At 41.2% G+C, this 19,171-nt stretch overlaps 1 protein-coding gene across 5 annotated transcripts in view; it reads right to left on the bottom strand.

Annotated features, from left to right (window-relative positions):
- INVS (inversin) overlaps positions 1-19,171 on the bottom strand; it is a 219,896-nt gene that overhangs the window by 178,931 nt on the left and 21,794 nt on the right. For all 5 annotated transcript variants that reach the window (XM_050938135.1, XM_050938137.1, XM_050938136.1 and 2 more), the window contains one exon: positions 12,905-13,071. In XM_050938135.1, coding sequence (XP_050794092.1) covers positions 12,905-13,071 — 167 coding nt within the window. The remainder of the gene's footprint in view (positions 1-12,904; positions 13,072-19,171) is intronic.

Raw genomic sequence — 19,171 nt, 5'->3', positions numbered from 1 at the left:
ATGGCAGCTATGGGAGGGCGGTGGGAGGTTCCCCCTGTCAGCACAGCCTGAACATGGGTTTGCCCTGCAACCAAGGAACCTTAGGAGCTGGTGTGGGCGGCACCAGGAGGGACATGATCTCCTATGCTGCCTGCAGGGACTCTGGCGTGGACAGCACCCGGAGCTGATGGAGTAGCTGTCAGGGAGCGGGTTGGGCTACATCACTCCACCAGAGGTTGGGCCCAAGATTCCAGAGTGCGTGAAGAGTTGCCCAGCATGGAAACTTGCTCACACCCAGTCTTATCCTTTCCCTTGCGGGAGGTTGGAGACCAGCCTTGCGCAGTCTTCTTGGTTGTAGCCATGGGTAGCCATGAGTGGCGACCAGTGCCGGCTAGTGGATGGTCCCGGTGGGGTGCTGAATACCGAGTGTTGTGTCGGTGCCGGGGTGAGGTCCAACTCCATAAGGAGCACTCAAACAAATATTGTGCTCCTTCTTAGTCCCTGACTTGAAGAACTTGCAAATGTTGCACTTCTCACTAATGTGTCCTTCACACAAGCAGCGCAGAAAACTGCTGTGTGGATCACTAACAGGCATGGGCCTCTTGCAGCGATTGCAGGGCTTAAAGCCTGGGGAGCGGGGCATGCCCCGTCCAGAGGCAAAGTCCCATTAGGGACCTACGAAGTCTCTAACTATAGCTAAGGGATTTATAAACACTAACAGAAAACTATATACACTATAATTCAAGAGAAAACTAGAACGAGCAGCAACAGCACTAGCTGAAGCAGCAACAGTTCCAGCACAGTCACCGGCGGAAAGAAGGAACTGAGAGTAGGGGGGAGCGGCAGCACCCTATATACCGCGGCATATATGTGCCACTCTAGGGCATGCTGGAGCTGGTCCCCTATGGATACTGCTGAGGGGAAAACTTCCAGCATCGGTGCATGTGGTGAGCACACACACCTAAGTTGAATGGACATGAGCAAGCACTCGAACAGAAATTTCTCTGAGGAGCTCAAATGGTCTTCCTGTAGGAGCTTGTAATATTGAACTACTTCCTTCATCATCTCACAGAGCAGAATAATAACTCTTTTTTGGCTCCAGGACTGCCTTCAGAGCTACTCAATAGGTGAGCCTTAGCAAGATCACCATCCACTCCCAGCCTTTGACTTTTCATCTATGTGATTTTTCTCTTATTCTAGTCAGATATAGACCAATTGTCTTCTATTTTTTCTTCACTTGCACGTTTACAAGCTTGCTTATGTGTTCATGCCATATACTGACTCAGTAATTTTGAATAGAGATTTAGAGGATTACTACAATCTTAGGACCTATACTAGGTTGACTTACAGCCACTACAGTAATTATTGTGGTGACTGATGTCCACACTACCCTCCTTCTCTTGGTGGTGCGCGTCCTCACCAGGAGCGCTTCCCCCGACTGAAGGGAGGCAGCTTGTGGGGGCTGAGAACCACAGCTCTCAGCTTTGCACAGCTCCCTGTTGGGAGCGCAGCAGCCCCCTCGGGGCTTCTTACCTTCCCATTCCCAGCTGACCTGGTCCCACATTGTTTAGTTGCTTAGATGGGACAGAATCACAGTTTGTAAATTACTAATTGAATCAGCTGCCCGAGTCTCAAGTTTGAAGTTTTAACTAGAGACTTTCCTTGTCAGTTGTGGATATTCTGGCAGAAATTCACCTCTAGTCACTAATTGCTCCCCTTGCAAATGCCTTTTGAGTCAGGACGCCCAATTTGAGAAACGCTGGTCTCCCCCATGAAATCTGTATAGTATAGGGTAAAAGTACACAAACTACCAAATTTCATGCTCTGGGATGCATTTTTCACAGCCAAGAATTTGATAGGGCCCTAATCATAACTTCATTGCTATAGATTTTATTTGACACTATTCTACATACTGGCCTGATTCAAAACCCATTGAAGTCAATGGAAATATTCTCATTGACTGCAATGGGCTTTGGACTAGGTTCTGCATGGCCACAATAACCAATAGACATGAAGAGTAACTTATTTACTTCATAATTTTTCTAATGACAGTATTTACTGAAGATGCTCAGTAGCCATTTTTCAATCAAAGTTCTGTTGTTTTGAAAGATTTTTTTTTTTAAAAGATGGAAGAGTCTGCTGCATTTTAGGGCTAATGGCACCCAAACATTTCCCATCATTACACTGCAGGCTTAGCAAAAAAGTATCTGTAACCAAGTAAACATTTCCACTTTCCACTTCAAACTTTGGAACTGAAACACAAAATTTCCATATTTAAACCATTATTTGTATGCACACGCACACAAAAACATGTCCTTGTTTATCTTGAATACTAAATTTCAGCTCGTTGCCTTTAGAAATATTAAACTAACAAAAAGGATTATAGGGGAAAGATAGTTCTCCCTGATAGTTAAACTGCTAGCTTATTAAATGTTATTGGAACACCTGTGAAATGTAAAAATTCTTAAAGAATAGGGAAACTTGGGTGTATGAGATTTGTTTCCCACTCTACACATTTACTTACAGTCAGGTTGAAACCACGTCCAGTATGCAAGTTTCCCAAACAAAAGTAAAACCCCAATCAATCAGCATTTCTAATGATATTTCGGCAAAATGCTATGATGAAAAATATTTTAGGAAGTAGCAGTTTTCCAGAAATGACACTTCAAAAGAGCACATCTCTTTGTGTTGCCAAGTGAACAGGGTCTGTGCTAGCTTTATGTGGCTCATTGGCAGATAAATGTACTTCTTCTCACTATTTTTTGCCCATCATTCCAGGCAAGTTTTGGGGTTGCAGGAGCAGGGTAGATAAAAAAAATCTATGATTTTTTTCTTTAAATCAGATTTTTCTAAATTTAAAATCAGATTTTTTTTTATAAAACGCTTTTTGAGGAAAAAAATATCTAAAGATAGTTTTAATTAAGATACATTATAGCTCAAAGATATCTCATCATGGAATAGGGATTATAAATTCTAATTCTATAGTATAAGACATTATATTCATGTAATGCTTGAGAAAAGTTTTGTAAATGAGTTCCAATAGTTCATGGAGTAGGGACCCATTTTATGGGGTTCCATAGGCTTCTGTATAGATTATTTAGGTTAACCTCTCTATCTACCCAATGGGACTCATTGCTCAGTCTAGAAGAAGATCTCATCAGAGATGCTTAGTTTTACAGTTCTCACACTGGATTTGTCTCCCCAGGGTAACATGCTTGTTAACAACAAAATGTTTTTAAACAAACAAACGGTATATAGAGGTGAGAAATAACAGACCTCAACTCTACTGTCCCTCCGCAAATTTGTGTATGCAGAGTCAATCCCTTACCTCTCTCTAAAAGTGCAAAGTTTCAAGAAGTTCAATGAATACAAGATTGTTGGGAGCGGAAGAAATCTGGACAATGAGAAGAAGTTTGGAGATAAATGTGAGAAGCGAGGGACATATGCTTGTTTTGTTAAAATATTATATGGTTGCTGTTGAAGAAAAAAATCCAGAATACTTTACATTTTTATTTTAATTAAATAAAACAATTTAAATGTCTATCTGGTGACGTTCTCCTCCTAATACAGCAGGGCAAGAAAATCCTCCAAATATTAATCTATTGAACTGGAGATAGTTCACCTCCCAATGACTTCACAAATAACTGCTTCAATTACCTTTGGTAAATAGAATAACCAATCATTCATTTTCTGATATAGCTGTAAAATTAATCTGAAAAGTTTTCAAAATAAATCACTGTTTAAAAATGTAAAGTGTGTAGCTTCTAAAAACGAAACCTACATTTCTTAGTTGTGAAGAATATGTATTAAGGTTTAAACAACGAACAAGAATGCATTTTTATGTAGAAAACCATGATTAAATCGAGTCTTCCTGACTAGTGATTTAAATCAAATCCATCCTGCACTGGAGTGAGAAGGAGATAGAGACCTGCTGCTTCCTCAGGTTCTGAGAGTGCACAGAGGAACTACAGGATTGTACAGGGCCCATGACAGACACTCTCTGTCCCCTATGGCCCTCCCTCCCATTTTTTGATCCTGCTCCAGGCACTATAATTCCTGTAGTCCATCAAGCCATCCCGCTTTTCTGAACAGTAACCTACCCTCTCTAGAGGAAGGATCATTTGTAATATAGAAGAGAACTGAGAGTCAGAAAACCCGGCTGGGTTCTATCCTCAGTTCTGCTCTTGGTTCAGTGTGAGCCCTTGGACTGGCCACAATCTCATGTGCCCCTCATTTCTACATCTGCCGTATGGAGATAACAATACTGCACTGTAACTAACCCCAGCCTTGTAAAGCACTTTGAAATCTTCAGAGGAAAAGTGTAAAATTATTATTATAACCTTCATGATCATTTTAGGACTTATGTCTTTGTGCTTGATCCCTGGGCACTATCACTATCCCCATTCCATCATGCACACTGCAAGCAATGCACAGTTGAATTGAGAGTTGGGAAGACAACAGGTCTAATTCTGCTCCTGCTGATGACAACGGCAAAGATTCAAATTGATCTCCTGTGATGGTGGACTCTGCATGGTCGCCTGTGATGGTGGACTGTGCTAATGGTCACCTGTGCTGATGATGACCAAACAAGAAATGAAATTCAAAAGTTCCCAGGGCTTTTCCTGCCCACCTGGCTAGTGCATCAGAATTGAGAGTGTTGTCCAGAGCGGTCACAAGGAAGCATTCTGGGATAGCTCCAGGGAGGCTAATAATGTTGAATTGCATCCACAATATCTTTAACCCGGGACTGCAACCTCGATTTAAGTGCTATTCCACTTGCCAAGGTGGAGTATAGAAATCAGATTAAAGAGCCCTTTAAATCGAAAAAACAGTTTGGTCGTGTGGACGGAATAATTTTTTTTTCCAAATTAACTCGGCTAATTCTGAAATAACAGACGAGTGTAGACCAGGCCTCAGAGATGAAAAGCCTTTCTTAACTCTTCAGTTAATCCACACTCATTGCTTTATACTCCTGTATCCCATCAATCTGACATTTCCCACTGAATTAGCTAAACTCAGTGTTACGTTGTTTTACATGCTTCTAATACAAAAAATGCAGAAAACTGAAAGCTACAAAAAGAAAGGGTCAGGCATGGAGACACTGACTATTAAAGAGTATTTTAATTCTTATAAAATGGTTTTAGCTAATCTATCTTCAATTTAACTAGATTTAGATGCTAACAATTTTTGTTTCAAAACTAAGTATCTCATAAAACATGATCATTTGACACTAAGCCTTTGAAAAATGAGCACAAAGCAGGTGGTAAGGTTTTCAGATTTCCTAACCAAGAAATGGCATTATCAATTTGACATGTACTGTACATTTGCAAATACAGTACCTTACAAAGGATGTGTAAATATATATGTGAGCATTTTAAATAAAGTGGGTTTTCTTAGTCTGCTTATATGAAACACACTGATTCTTTATCTCTAAAAATGATTTGGAGAGTTACTTGATTTCAAACATTTATGGTCTTGTTTTTATTAAACATTTTATAGGGAAAAAATAGATAAACACTGGAAAAAAAATCTCAGTTTCAATATTAAAAGCAAATGAAGTATTAGATTTGCTGTAAAGGTGCAAATACTGCAGCTGTATAAAGTCTTCCTCTTAAAGCCAAGGACAAATATGCTCACCATTAGAATACTAAGGTGAGTGACAAAAATTAGTAAAACTAGCTGTTATCTTTCTCTCCCCTACCACCAGAGTCAGAGAACTGGAAGATTAAGGGAATGAATGCTGTGGCATTAGGCTCTTAATTCTAAAACAGGTATTTGTGGTTTTGCTATGCTCTATTGGCAGAAACAGAGAATAGGATTGTTCTCTTTTTCCGGAGTATACTGTAGTAGGAGAGAGATTTTAATTGCAAATTAATTGGCAAGACAAGAATTCAGCTGGGAAACCTGGTTCTTCCCACAGTGCCAACGTATTTTGGCAGATCTAAAATACAGTATAAGAATGACAGATATTTGGAGGACTCTTCATCCTCTCTCAGTATGATTATATCTTTTACTCCCATCAGATTCCACGTATTCCCTGACAGATTTTATTTTCTTTCAAAGTTTCTTCTGCATTCACCTCACTTTTATAAAATCATTCTATTGTCTACTACTGACATCTAAATTGAATCTGTGTATTTCCAGCATATGTGGCAATTGAGCCTCTATTGAATAAACCAGAATTCATAAAATTCTGGGAAGATGAGACCCATATGGAAGTTTTAGCATTTAAATGTTATAGGGGCACCCTGAATTTTCTATGTTCAGAGGCTTTATAGGCTTATTTGTGGCAGGCAAATAATTGTACAGCTGGGCTATAAAGAAGTCACACATAGTATCTTTTAAAACATAAATCGCTATATCACATGCCTGAATATGAAACATCTGGAGAGTTACAGTCACGTGTCCCTTTCCTGAAAAATAAGGATTACATGTTTTGACCTCACAGTTGATGATACTTAAGCTGAGAGTCCATATGGACCTACAAATTTAAGATCAATTTAGTCACCCTTCTGCACACTAAGTAGCATCTTACTCCACCGACATTAACAGAACTACTTGTGGAGAAAGATACTATACTTAAGTTAGCAAGGATATCAGAACTGGACCATTAATGACAGCAGTAGTAGCAGAGGTACTGCAGCTAAGTTTTGATAAGGGCATGTGATTGCAACCCACAACTTCAGCTGCTCATAACTCTCTCTCAGCATTTTCCTTACATGCTGTAATTCAGGGGTCAGCAACCTTTCAGAAGTGGTGTGCTAAGTCTTCATTTATTCACTCTAATTTAAGGTTTTGCATGCCAGTAATACATTTTAACATTTTTGGAAGGTCTCTTTCTATAAGTCTATAATATATAACTGAACTAACTATTGTTGTATGTAAAGTAAATAAGATTTTTAAAATGTTTAAGAAGCTTCAATTAAAATGCAGAGCCACCCGGACCGGTGGCCAGGACCCGGGCAGTGTGAGTGCCACTGAAAATCAGCTCGCGTGCCGAAGGCGGCACGCGTGCGATAGGTTGCCTACCCCTGCTGTATTTTCACATGCTAAGTCTCAGTCCCCAAATGATTTATAATATTTTTTAAGTTTGAGCAGGTTCATTTTTTAATCATATATTTGGAGAAAAAACAATATTTTCCCGTCTGTAAGAAAATCTTGCAACCCTTTTTGAATGTTCTGATGTACGTATCCCCTGGTCAGATGGGGATAGAAAAGTTAAATGCTTTCACTGCATCAAGGAAGAACAGTTGCCATTCTCTGCAGAGAGTTCCTTGGCTGACAGGAGGGCCTGAGTGTTTATAGAGAGGGGTTATTGCTGTTCTTCTAGTGGGGAAAACTGAGCTTTTCCCACACTAACTGAAAAGCATTCAGATTGCTAGGTGAAGAAGCTAGAGGATTGCGATTGGGAGCTGGTGTGGTGTACAGATATCTAAGATTACTAGCCGATTGCCCTACTTTCTGAGTATGAATCAGGAGGTCTCCCCTGTTGCACCCTCCTCCTTGTGGGATACTGGGAGGAAACAATTCCCCACTTACCGCCGGGTTTAGGTCTCCATCCCTGTGCAAACCTAATTTAAAGCCCTCCTCATGAGGACTGGTTGGTGCTATTTGATTTCTCAAAAAGTTCTTGACGGGTCTTGCTGCATGCTCACAAAATAAAAAGTGACACAGAGTCCTTAATGAATTAAGAGAGTGCTTTCCTAATTCCATGTTAAGAACATAAGAATGGCCATGCTGGGTGAGACCAAAGGTCCATCTAGCCCAATGGCCTGTCTTCCAACAGTGGCCAATGCCAGGTACCCCAGAGGGAATGAACAGAACAAGTAATCATCAAGTGATCCATCCCCCTAATGCCCATTCCCAGCTTGTGGCAAGCAGAGGCTAGAGACACCATCCCTGTCCATCCTGGCTAATAGCCACTGATGGACCTATCCTCCCTGAACTTACCTAGTTCTTTTTTCAACCCTGTTATTGTCTTAGCCTTCACAACATCCTCTGGCAAAGAGTTCCACAGACTGTGTGCACTCTATGAAACAATACTTCATTTTGTTTGTTTTAAACCTGCTCCCTATTAATTTCATTTGGGGACTCCTAGTTCTTGTGTTATAAGAAAGAGTAAATACCACTTCCTTATGCACTTTCTCCACACCAGTCATGATTTTATAGACCTCTATCATATTCCCCCCTTAGTCGTATTTTTTCCAAGCTGAAAAGTCCCAGGCTTATTAATCTCTCCTCATATGGAAGCTATTCAATACCCCAATCATTTTTGTTGCCCTTGTCTGAGTCTCTTCCAAGTCTAAAATATCTTTTTTGAGATGGGGCGACCACATCTGCACACAGTATTTAAGATGTGGTCATATCATGGATTTATATAGAGGCAATACGATATTTTCTTTCTTATCTATCCTTTTCTTAATGATTCCCAATATGTTTGGTTTTTTGACTGCCAACGCACACTGAGTGGATGTTTTCATAGAACTATCCACAATGACTCCAAGATCTCTTTCTTGAGTGATAGCAGCTAATTCAGAAGGATAGCTCAGTGGTTCGAGCACTGTCCTGCTAAACCTAGGGTTGCGAGTTCAATCCTTGAGGGGGCCACTTAGGGATCTGGGGGCAAAACCAATATTTGGTCCTGCTAGTGAAGCCAGGGGGCTGGACTCAATGACCTTTCAGGGTCCCTTCCAGTTTTATGAGATGGGTATATCTCCATTTATTAAATTATTATATGTTTTCCAATGTGCATTATTTTGCATTTATCAACATTAAATTTTATCTGCCATTTTGTTGCCCAGTCACCCAGTTTTGAGAGATCTTTTTGTAGCTCTTCGCAGTCTGTTTGGGATTTAACTATGTTGAGCAGCTTTGTATCATCTGCAAATTTTGCCACCTCACTGTTTACCCCTTTTTCCAGATCATTTATGAGTATGTTGAATAGGACTGGTCCCAGTACAGACCCTTAGGGGACAACACTACTTACCGCTATCCATTCTGAAAACTGACCTTTTCTTTCCAATCTTTTAACCAGTTACCAGTCCATGAGAGGACCTTTCCTCTTATCCCATGACAGCTTACTTTGCCTGTTGCTAATTAACACAATTTTACTGTGAATATCACATTTTTTGATAACTTTCTTAAAGCCCAGCTCTTCTGGTCAGAGGATAATGAGAGAAACTCACCTTTTGTTTTGAAGAAAAAAATAGTTCTCTCTTTTTTTGCTCCAACACAAAGGTTAGAAACTATGAACCCTAAAAGATCAAAAGCCAGAAGGCAAATACAAAGAACTCAAAATATATTTTTAAAATCTCATGATTTAACCCATCTCAATAGTTTTGAACCTCTTGGGGTTCAAAAATAATAAATCACACATGAGGTCCTCTTAATTTGAAAGATTTTGTTTCGAAACAAAGTTATAAATGCCACACTGAGCATGCACAGGACCTCATTTTTATTAAGATTTAGAGTGAACTGCTCAAATATCAATCAGGAAGCAAGTGTAAGAAAGAGCAGTGAGGCAAAAAGGCAAGTTTGGTTTCCACCTCCATGAGCAAAACTGAGGAAAAGCAGAAGTGAAAGGTCCCTTTACGTATGTTAACTCTGCCATATATGTTGCATTTTGGATTACAGTTTGCTGTTAAATGAATTTCCTATTTAATGCAAAAAAAAAATCTAGTTTTAATGCAAGAGCCAAAACTTTCAGGAACTAAAGTTGCTCTGAATGTTAACTTTGCATATGTTGTATATTTTGTTACATGCCTGAGTGACAGAGAAACAGTTTAAGGTTTACATGCAACAAAGGAAGGAGGAATGGAAAATATTACATACGTGAAATCTTCAGCTCATATAATGAAATTTGTAACAAACTCCTCAAAAAACTAATACGTAGTATTAATAAAGGTGGTTGAAAACTCTGAAGCAGAAGAGAATTCTATATAAGATTAAATCTCAATTGAAATGAAAAATGTTCTTGTTTATAAAATTCTTAAAATAAAAAAGATCTGAAATACTTAATAGAATTAAGCTTTTAACGTACGAAAAGTTTGCTTGTAGCTAAAACATTCATTTGTCTGCCAGTTACATATACACAATTAAAGAGAATGGACTACATTGGCGATTCAGTGTAACATCTTACAGCAATATACATACCTATGAAAAGAACAGAGTCTCACATACATAATTATGTGTGTTCAGAATGTATGCTTTGGGAGCAACAGGTCAACTAGACTCCTAGCAAAGAGTAGTTCTATATCTAAAACCAATTTTGGGTAGAAGTCTAGTCACCTTGGAGAGGTGATCACTTACTAAAGGTAATCCAACATAATAAAATATTTCAGGATGTCTTTACATGGTTGCTTAGGGCATTTAGACACATAGGGTTACCGTTCAGAACATTTATCAAGCAACAATTTTTACTGTCTGTTGTGTGTAGCTGAAGAACTTTTGGGTGCAATTAACACTACTTTTAAAAGAAACAAATAGAAGAGAATTACAGAAGACCATCTTACACAGTTTACATGATTTTCAGCATTTCCCAGTGAAACTTGTAAGCAATTTGACTTGGCATATTTCCTAATACTGTTTTGGGATCCACTAACAGACCCCTATGTCCATTGAGAGTCCCCACTGACTTCAACTGGCATCTGACTAGGTACTGGGGTCCACTCTAGCAGATCCTGAAGCCGGAATTTGGCCTTAACCAGTTGCACATGCATAACTGTTAAATCAAAACATTCCTCTTTTCATACTAAGTACAGACACTAGCCCTCAGAAAGGATTATGATCATGAAATATTTCACAATTCAAACTTCACCCTATTTCATTATAGCTTTGCCTAAAACAAAACAAACATATACATATACATATACACACACGCAAAATTAAATATTTTGGAAAATTGTGAACAGGTGAAAACAAAGCAGTATAAATTACATGGTTTAACACACAATTGAGTGAACATGGCTGAACTGACCTTAACTTTTGAACAATTAAATTCTCAACCATAACTACGAATTAAGAAGTTAAAAGAAAAAAGTCATTAATTCAATATACAATTGCCATGATCTGCCCTCATAGCAACTCCTTTAAAACAGTGCGGTCCTTTCCTGACTGGCTCTGTAGCTACTCTCCACCAGCTATGCCTCTTCATACTCATTGCCATGCAGTCACTCCCCTGCAGAATAACCTACAATTCCTCTCCAAGCCTAGTTGGTGCAGAAGCACTTGCTACCTATGTGCTGGCTGACCAGCTGATCTCACCTTCCTCTTACCCACCTGCTTGGTTCCCCATTACTTTGGATACTCCTCCCAATCCTAAATACTCTTCATACATATCATTCCCCTCATGACTAAATTATATTTATTGTTGCCACTTGTGATGGATATATCATAAATAAATAGTAGGGCTGTCAAGTGTTTAAAAAAATCATTTGCAATTAATCGCACTGTTAAAGAATAATAGAATACCATTTAATTTAAATACTTTTGGATGTTTTCTACATTTTCAAATATATTGATTTTAATTACAATCCAAAATACAATATGTACAGTGCTCATTTTATATTAATATTTTTGATTACAAGTATTTGCACAGTAAAAAACAAAATAGTATTTTTCAATTTAACTAATACAAATAATGTAGTGCAATCTCTATCATGAAAGTTGAAATTACAAATATAAAATTATGTATAAAAATATAACTGCACTCAAAAATAAAAATATAAAACTTTAGAGCCTACAAGTCTGCTGGAATGGTGGCTGAAGCACAAAGGGGCATACAAATGTTTAGCATATCTGGCATATAAATACCTTGCAATACCAGCTACAAAAGTACTACGTAAATGCCTGTTCTCACTTTCAGATGACACTGTAAATAAGACAAGAGCAGCATTATTTCCCATCAATGTAAACAAACTTGTTTGTTTTAGCGATTGGCTGAACAAGAAGCAGGACTGAGTGGACTTGTAGGCTCTAAAGTTTTACATTGTTTTGGTTTTTTTGAGTGCGGTTACATAACCAAAAAAAAAAAATCTACATTTGTAATTTGCATTTTCACAATAAAGAGATTGCACTTCTGTACTTGTATGAGGTGAATTGAAAAATACTATTTCTTTATTTTTTACAGTGGAAATATTTGTAATAAAATAATATAAAGTGAGCACTGCACACTTTGCATTTTGTGTTGTAATTGAAATCAATACATTTGAAATATAGAAAAACATCCAAAAATATTTAATACATTTCAGTTGGTATTCTATTAACAGTGCAATGAAAAGTGTGATTAATTGCAATTAATTTTTTTAATCATGATTACTTTTTTTTAGTTAATCACGAGTTAACTGTGATTAATCGACAGCCCTAATATATAGGAAACAAATTGATATAACTGAAGAAGGGACAACAGATATGTAACGAATTTCCTAATACAGTACCTAATTTCCCTTCACGCACTTCCTCTTTTAAGAAATTCTCAGAGCTGCTGCTGGCACTGATAGATAGTTAATGCACAGTGTTGTAGCCATTCAAGTCAATGACAATACTCCAACATGTATCACTGAATGTATGAGCAAACTTACACAGTCAGAACTTCGTTGAACTGGCTACTCTGAAATGGACAAGAATTGCTTTCCCTAGAAGGGAAGAGTTATTAGAACAAAGGGCCACTAGACTAGTGACAAATGAATTCAACTATATGTTTAAATCACAAAAAAGAGAGAGAATAAAGAGATTAACTGTTGCACAAGCCAAATTCCTAGAAACATTTTCCAAAATACTAACATTTATAGCATGATGGCCTAGAGAATAGTAGAGTCCTTTGAAAATACTGGGTATCATTTACTTAGTTATTTAAGAGTTTCTTAAACTTAATGCCAGTGGCAACATTAGCTGAGCATTAGGTATTAGGGCATTTTTATTTAATTACCTTTTGTGCAGCAAGATGGAGAGCAGTTCTCCGGCTATGATCAGCTTTATTAATACCTACTCCTGCCTTCAGCAAGGCCTCAGCACAATCTTGCCTGTCAGCCAACACACAGTACATGAGTGGAGTCCTCCCAAACTGGTCGTCTTTATCTTTCAACTCAGGGTTTCCTATAATTATACAAAAGATGATTACTAACGTTGCATCACTAAAGCTTAATCAAAGGTAAAATGTTACTATGCATTTGAGAAAGCATGGAATCTGTACAGACAAAACAATCTTTAGTCATAAGTTGCTGCCCCAACGGTAAGTGTTATAATAGTTAAAAGAAGTACTCACAATTATGAAGGCTACTGTAAAAACAGATCAGTCCCTACTTTTTTTTTACCCTATCCCATAATAAGGAACAGAAGGAGAAACTTTGTGAAACTTGATTTTAACATCAATATTATCATCTATTTCACTGCTCATCATTTTAGCATAAACAATCAGCTAGTATGCTTATCCATCCCTTTTTGGATACAAATATTGGCACAGGGTGAGTCAATCAGCTGGTTGCTGCCAAGAGTTGTTGGGATGGGAAACCTGAAGTTCAAGCCCTTCTAAAAAAATTCAGCTCATTTCCTTTCCCACCCACAGTAGGGAGAGAATGAAGATGCATCCCCACAGTGCCAAAAGCCTTAACTGCTTCCTGGGGTCAAAAACAGAAACTAACCCCCACCTTCCTGGGTATCAAATGCCCCAAGTATCTTTTACTAAGCTGTCTAAATTGAGCTCCCACCTGACAACTTCTACGATGTCGTTTTGTATCATCGGTATAAAAATCTGCAACACGTTAAAAACAGAACATTTGGGAGCATGATAAATAAATCATATTTAATATAAAAACAAACACCTAAGGAATACTATACCAATTATATCATGCAGTTTCATAACTCCCCCTGCGCCCAGAGCCACAACCCACTGAAAGTTAATATGGCCATGCAGCAGATTCCTTCCTCCCTCTTATTCGTTTGTGCAGAACACAGCTAGCTCATAATACATATTGAGTCATTCCTGTTTCAGTTTGCAGCATCCTGGGACTACCAATTCCAAACATTCAAAAAACATGAATTGCCCCTCCCCTCCAATATAATGGAATTAGTTTTAAAACCAAGATATATTTCTATAAAAGAATAATGTTTGGTTATTGTTATTTGTCCTCTGGTTACTGAGACTTTAAGATTCACATTTTCAAGTTTTCTCTGCAATCATGAAGGCTAGAAAATTATATTTTGTAAATGAAAGCTAAGATGCTAATATAATCACGACTCCAGAAGCTGGGGCTTTAAGAATTAAACCTCATGAGTCTCTAGACCAGGGTGGCCAAACCTCAGCTCAGGAGCCGCATGTGGCTCTTTTACAGTTAAAGTGCAGCTCACAGAGCCTGCTACATCCCCCGCCCTCCCCAATTCTCCGCCTAACAGACTGGAGCAGGGAGCTAGGGGCTTCTGCCCTGCAGCTGGGTGGTGGGGCTAGAGGCTTCTGCCAGAGACTGGTGCCTGCTGAGAGTGGGGGATGCACAATTTAAAGGTTTGAGTTTCGCCCCCCTCCACGTCCACTCCTGGGCATGCTCCCCCTCACCCTCAGCAGCCCCTCCCTGCAGCTCCCAGGTGTTAGCTCCACACAGAGAGGCGGCAGCAGCAAAGCTGGGAGCTGCACAGAGGGGCTGCTGCTTTAGCTCCACAGGAAGAAGCAGCAGCAAAAGCCGCAGCTCCCCTGCATCTCCCCACAGCTGGGTGCAGTTCCCAGCTTGCGGACTCCAGCAGCTGCTGTGCAGGGAGGGAGCTCTGCAGCACTATGTGACCAAGAGCAGGGCTAGCAAACCCTAACAAAAATCGGGGAGGAGGCACATGTGACCCCACATGGTCCCCCATGCACCGCGCCTGACTTCTGCCTAGCAGGGATCTGCTGGGGCTCGAAGCTTCAGCAGGAGCTGGGCTGAAACCCTGAGCTCTCAACCTTCTGAAGATTTTCATATACAGCTCCGAGGGTCAGTAAGTTTGGTCACCCTTACTGTAGACAAAATTGCAAAAACTGCCACAATGCTTTCAGTCTTCGTATTTTACAATTTGTCTTGTCAATGCTGTTAGACTGACTTAACTACTGAGTACACTGGCAAGGTCCAACGAGAAGGCCCTGACATGCTTCTGGATAGAGGTACATAGTCTCAAAGACATTTTGAAACTTTCTTTGGGAAAGAGCAGACATACTGTATACTGTAGTGTACAGATATTGTAGCAGACATACTGTAGTGTAAACTCATCCATACACTTGCCACCCCCCGATATTCTTGTACAAGCCATAGACCAACCTCCCTAGGTCTCTTCTTAACCTCAGAACGGGATTTTTCCCCAATCATGTCTTCAAGTTAGAAATATCCACATGGCTGCCTTAGGGACAACTTCTCCCGGCCAGTCCCACTCTTCCAAATTTAGGAGGAAACGTAGCTGGTTGGAACCACAAATCACTAGTTTGATCCCTCACCTCTGAGAGGAGGGGAATTCCAGACCACTCTGCTTATGGAAAGCTACCCTTGGACTCTAAAAGCAGGGTCAACAGCATAGGCTTCTTTATGAGTCCCATCCAGCTTGCTCTAGATGCCTTCCTCCCCTCTCGTTGGTCCCATCATCTGTCCCCTAGGTATTTTTTAAAGGCAAACCTGGAATGGAGTGCTAGGAAGATTCCCCTCACAAATCTTAAACAGCCTATTCACCAGGTACATATTATGACGGGGTATACCAGACCCTCTGAGGCCCTCTGAAACTCCCCCATCCCAGAAAAGGGCGGTGGAGAGGGCCCTCCAAACTGCCTAGAGAGGCAGTGTGGGATACAGGCAATTAGAGCCCAAGAGGTCAGTATAAGAAGAGCTGCAGGGCCAGAGTGAGGACAGTTCCTTGCTGGAGCTAGAGGAGCATAAATAGCGTGTGGGTGGCTGAGGGAGCTGCAGGAAGGCAGAGAGAGAGAGAAGGAGCCTGGGCTGGTTGCTGGGCCTCCATTAGGACAAGGCCCTGAGATAAGGCTGAAGATGGCGTGGGGCTATGGGGAAGTGGCCCAGAGAATTAGAGCAGCAAAACAATTTAAATAAAAGGACACAGTGCCAAAGGCGCCAACTACGTGGGTACTCTGGAGAAAAAAGGTAGGTGCTCTGCACCCACCAGCAGCCAAGCTCCCCTCCCCCTGCCCCACATCCTCCGCCCCGCCCAAGCATGCCACGTCCCTGCGCCTCCACCTACCTCCCAGCACTTCCCGACCATGGCCAAACAGCTGTTTGTACACTGTGGGTGGGGAAGGCGGGAGAGGAATGGGGACGTGATGCACTCAGAGGAGGAGGCAGGGAAGAGGTGGGGCTGGGGTGGGGATTTGGGGAAGAAGTTGGAATGGGGCAGGGAGGGGGCGGAGTTGGGGCGGGGACTTTGGGGAGGGGGTTGGAAGAGGCAGGGCAGGAGTGGGGCCTCATGGAAAGGGTGGAGTGGGGGCAGGGACGGGGGGGGCAAGCACCCACGGAAAAGTGGGGAAGTCGGCGCCTATGCACAGTTGCTATCTACAGGGTTACTGGGCTGGGAACCAGAGTAGTGGGTGGAGCCAAATTGCTCCCTTCCCTCTCATTAGCCAGTGGGGGAAATGGACTGGACACTGAAGCACCTCAGAAGGGGAAACTGAACTATAGTGGCCCAGATGGAGACCTGCAGCCAGAAAAGCCCTAGGAGTCTGAAAACATTGTTTCCAGGGAGGGAGCCTTGGGCACAACTTGAGTGAGATGTTACAGAGGGCAGAGAGAGACTGCTGTTGAACTTGTACCCTGGAAGGGGTTTTGCTTTGCTCTCAGAGACAGAGTGTGAGAGAGACTTGGCCAGAGGGCTGAGTCACCAGAGACCCACCACAGACAGAGTGTGTGCAGGAGCCTGCACTCAGCCAAGTGGGCGCTCATGAGAGGCGAGTATGCCCCGTTACACATATATAGAAATTAAACTTCTTTTTGAATCCCTGTCTTCTTTCCCTTCAGGGCAGCCAAGCACAATGTCTGACTTTGAACAGGCATCATTCAGTACCATACTAAAAGTGCTCCATTTAGTCCACTGCCTCACCCTTGTGCTCTGCTTTATTACCTGCTGAAAACATATGATTTTATATGAACTAGAGTTATTAACAGACTCCAAGTAATGGTAAGTAACTACAGTACTTAGTTAACTCCCAGTATTCACCTTGTTTGTGATAGATGGCATTGCATTTTGTGGTCTCTTGTCTGCTATGGAATTACCTCCTGCAGTTCTCTGTCATCTCTATTCTTGGACACTCTGTCAGAGTTTCCAGTAAGTCTGAGAGCCTCCTGATTAAAGCTGAGGAATTAATTGATTTTTCGATTCACTGGAAGTTTAAAAAAAAAAGGGGGGGGCGGAGAAGAGATTCGGTTCAACCTGAACCAGAAAGAGAGGTTACTTATCTTGTACAATAACTGGAACTCTTCAAGATGTTGTCTCTCTACAGCTGCTTCCCATCAGGCAGTGTGCATACCCATGCAGTCTTAATTAGAAATCCTTGTGAGTAGCAGCCACATCTGTGCCTTACACTCCAGTACAAGGGTGCAGAGAGAGTGATGGACCCACTGCAGCTCCAGTTCCTTCTCAACCATGAAGACCAGAGACAAGGACTCCAAAGGAGAGGGGAAATGGAGCAACCATAGAGGCAAAACAGCTACTCTAGCAACTATACAAGTTAAGTAACTTCTCCTCCTTCTTTGAGTTATTGTCCAATGGGTGCTCCCTATAAGATTCCCAAACAGTACTCCAATTACAGAGGAGGATACTGAGAAGATAGATTCAGTAGAGCACAGAATAGCTTCACCAAAGGCCACATCAGCCTTAGTCCATACATGATAGTGTAGTGCTGGGAAAATGTGTGCAAAGTGCTGGAAGTGAAGTCCTGGCAATGGGTGTCCCAACCCAGAAGGTAGGCATCTGTGGTGGTAATCTTTGTGGGAGAAGGATGTGAAAAGGGAACTCCCACACAGTAATTTCAATGATCTTTCCACCAGTTTAGGGAGCAGAGAACCCTCCAAGGTATTGCCACTAATTTGAGCAGTTTGTGCTCGCTAGGGGTGTAGAAAGAACTGAGCCAGCCTTGCATGTAGTGTTACTGATGTACAGGCTCCCACGTGGTCCAGGAGCAAAAGGTCAGCTCTTGCTGTTTGAGGACTCTGTTGTAGTGTGGAAATAAGGCTGGACACTATAGCAAACCCGTCCATGGACAGGTACGCTCTGGCAGAGATGGAGTCCAGTATGGCTCGGATGAAGTCTATTCGTTGTAGAGGAGTGAGAGCAGACTTTTCTCACATGGAGTCAGAGGCTCAGAGAGTGGAAGAGGAATAAGTTCATTATTGGCTGCCAAATGCATCTCAAGATAGGAGCAATCCTCGAGAAGCCAGTCATCAAGATGGGGGAAGAAAATTATTCCCATCTGACAAAGACTGGCTGCAATGGCAGATAGGACCTTTGTGAAGACACTTGGGACAGTTGAAAGGCCAAAGGGCAGGACGTGGTACTGATAATGGTCCTTGCCAATGAAGAATCATAGGAAGCACCCGGGGGAAGTTCCATGAAAGTATGCATCCTGGAGGCAGAGGGCAATAAACCACTTGCCTGGATCCAAATATGCAATCATCAGTACCATGGTTACCACCCTAAACTGCTCAGTGAGGACAAAAGTGTTTAAAAGCCTTGAGGTCAAAAATCAGTCTCTACTTTCCTTTTTTTCTTGGGAACCCAGAAGTACCTGGAGTAGAACCCTTTCCCGATGGAAATCCATTGGAATGGGTTTGATCATCCCAGAAGCAGCAGAAGAGATTGTATCATCTCTCATAAAAGACCCTTGTGAGAAGATTCCCTGAAAAGAGGATGGGGACGGTATTGAAAAGAGGGATGGAGCTAAACTGGACAGCCCAATGAAACTATCTCTTGGATTCATCTTTCTGAGGTGATGAGCTCCTAGGAAGTACGAAATGAGAGGGGTGGTCCTCATAAAGGAGTGGGATAGTACAGCAAAGGATCCAGAAAAGGGGATGATTCACAACGCTCAACCAATGAGTCAAAACAGTTGCTTAGAGGAAGTTGCCTACTGAGATCTCACTGTATAGGATCGCCCCTGATCAGGAAATCTGGACCTCTTTCTGGACGTTTGTCAGTGGACTGGGAGAGGCAATTGAGCTATCTGCGGCTTACAGTATTTAATTAT

The sequence above is a fragment of the Gopherus flavomarginatus genome, chromosome 2 (assembly GCF_025201925.1).
Source record: "Gopherus flavomarginatus isolate rGopFla2 chromosome 2, rGopFla2.mat.asm, whole genome shotgun sequence".
NCBI lineage: Eukaryota > Metazoa > Chordata > Testudines > Testudinidae > Gopherus > Gopherus flavomarginatus.
This window is presented reverse-complemented; position numbering and strand designations above follow the sequence as displayed.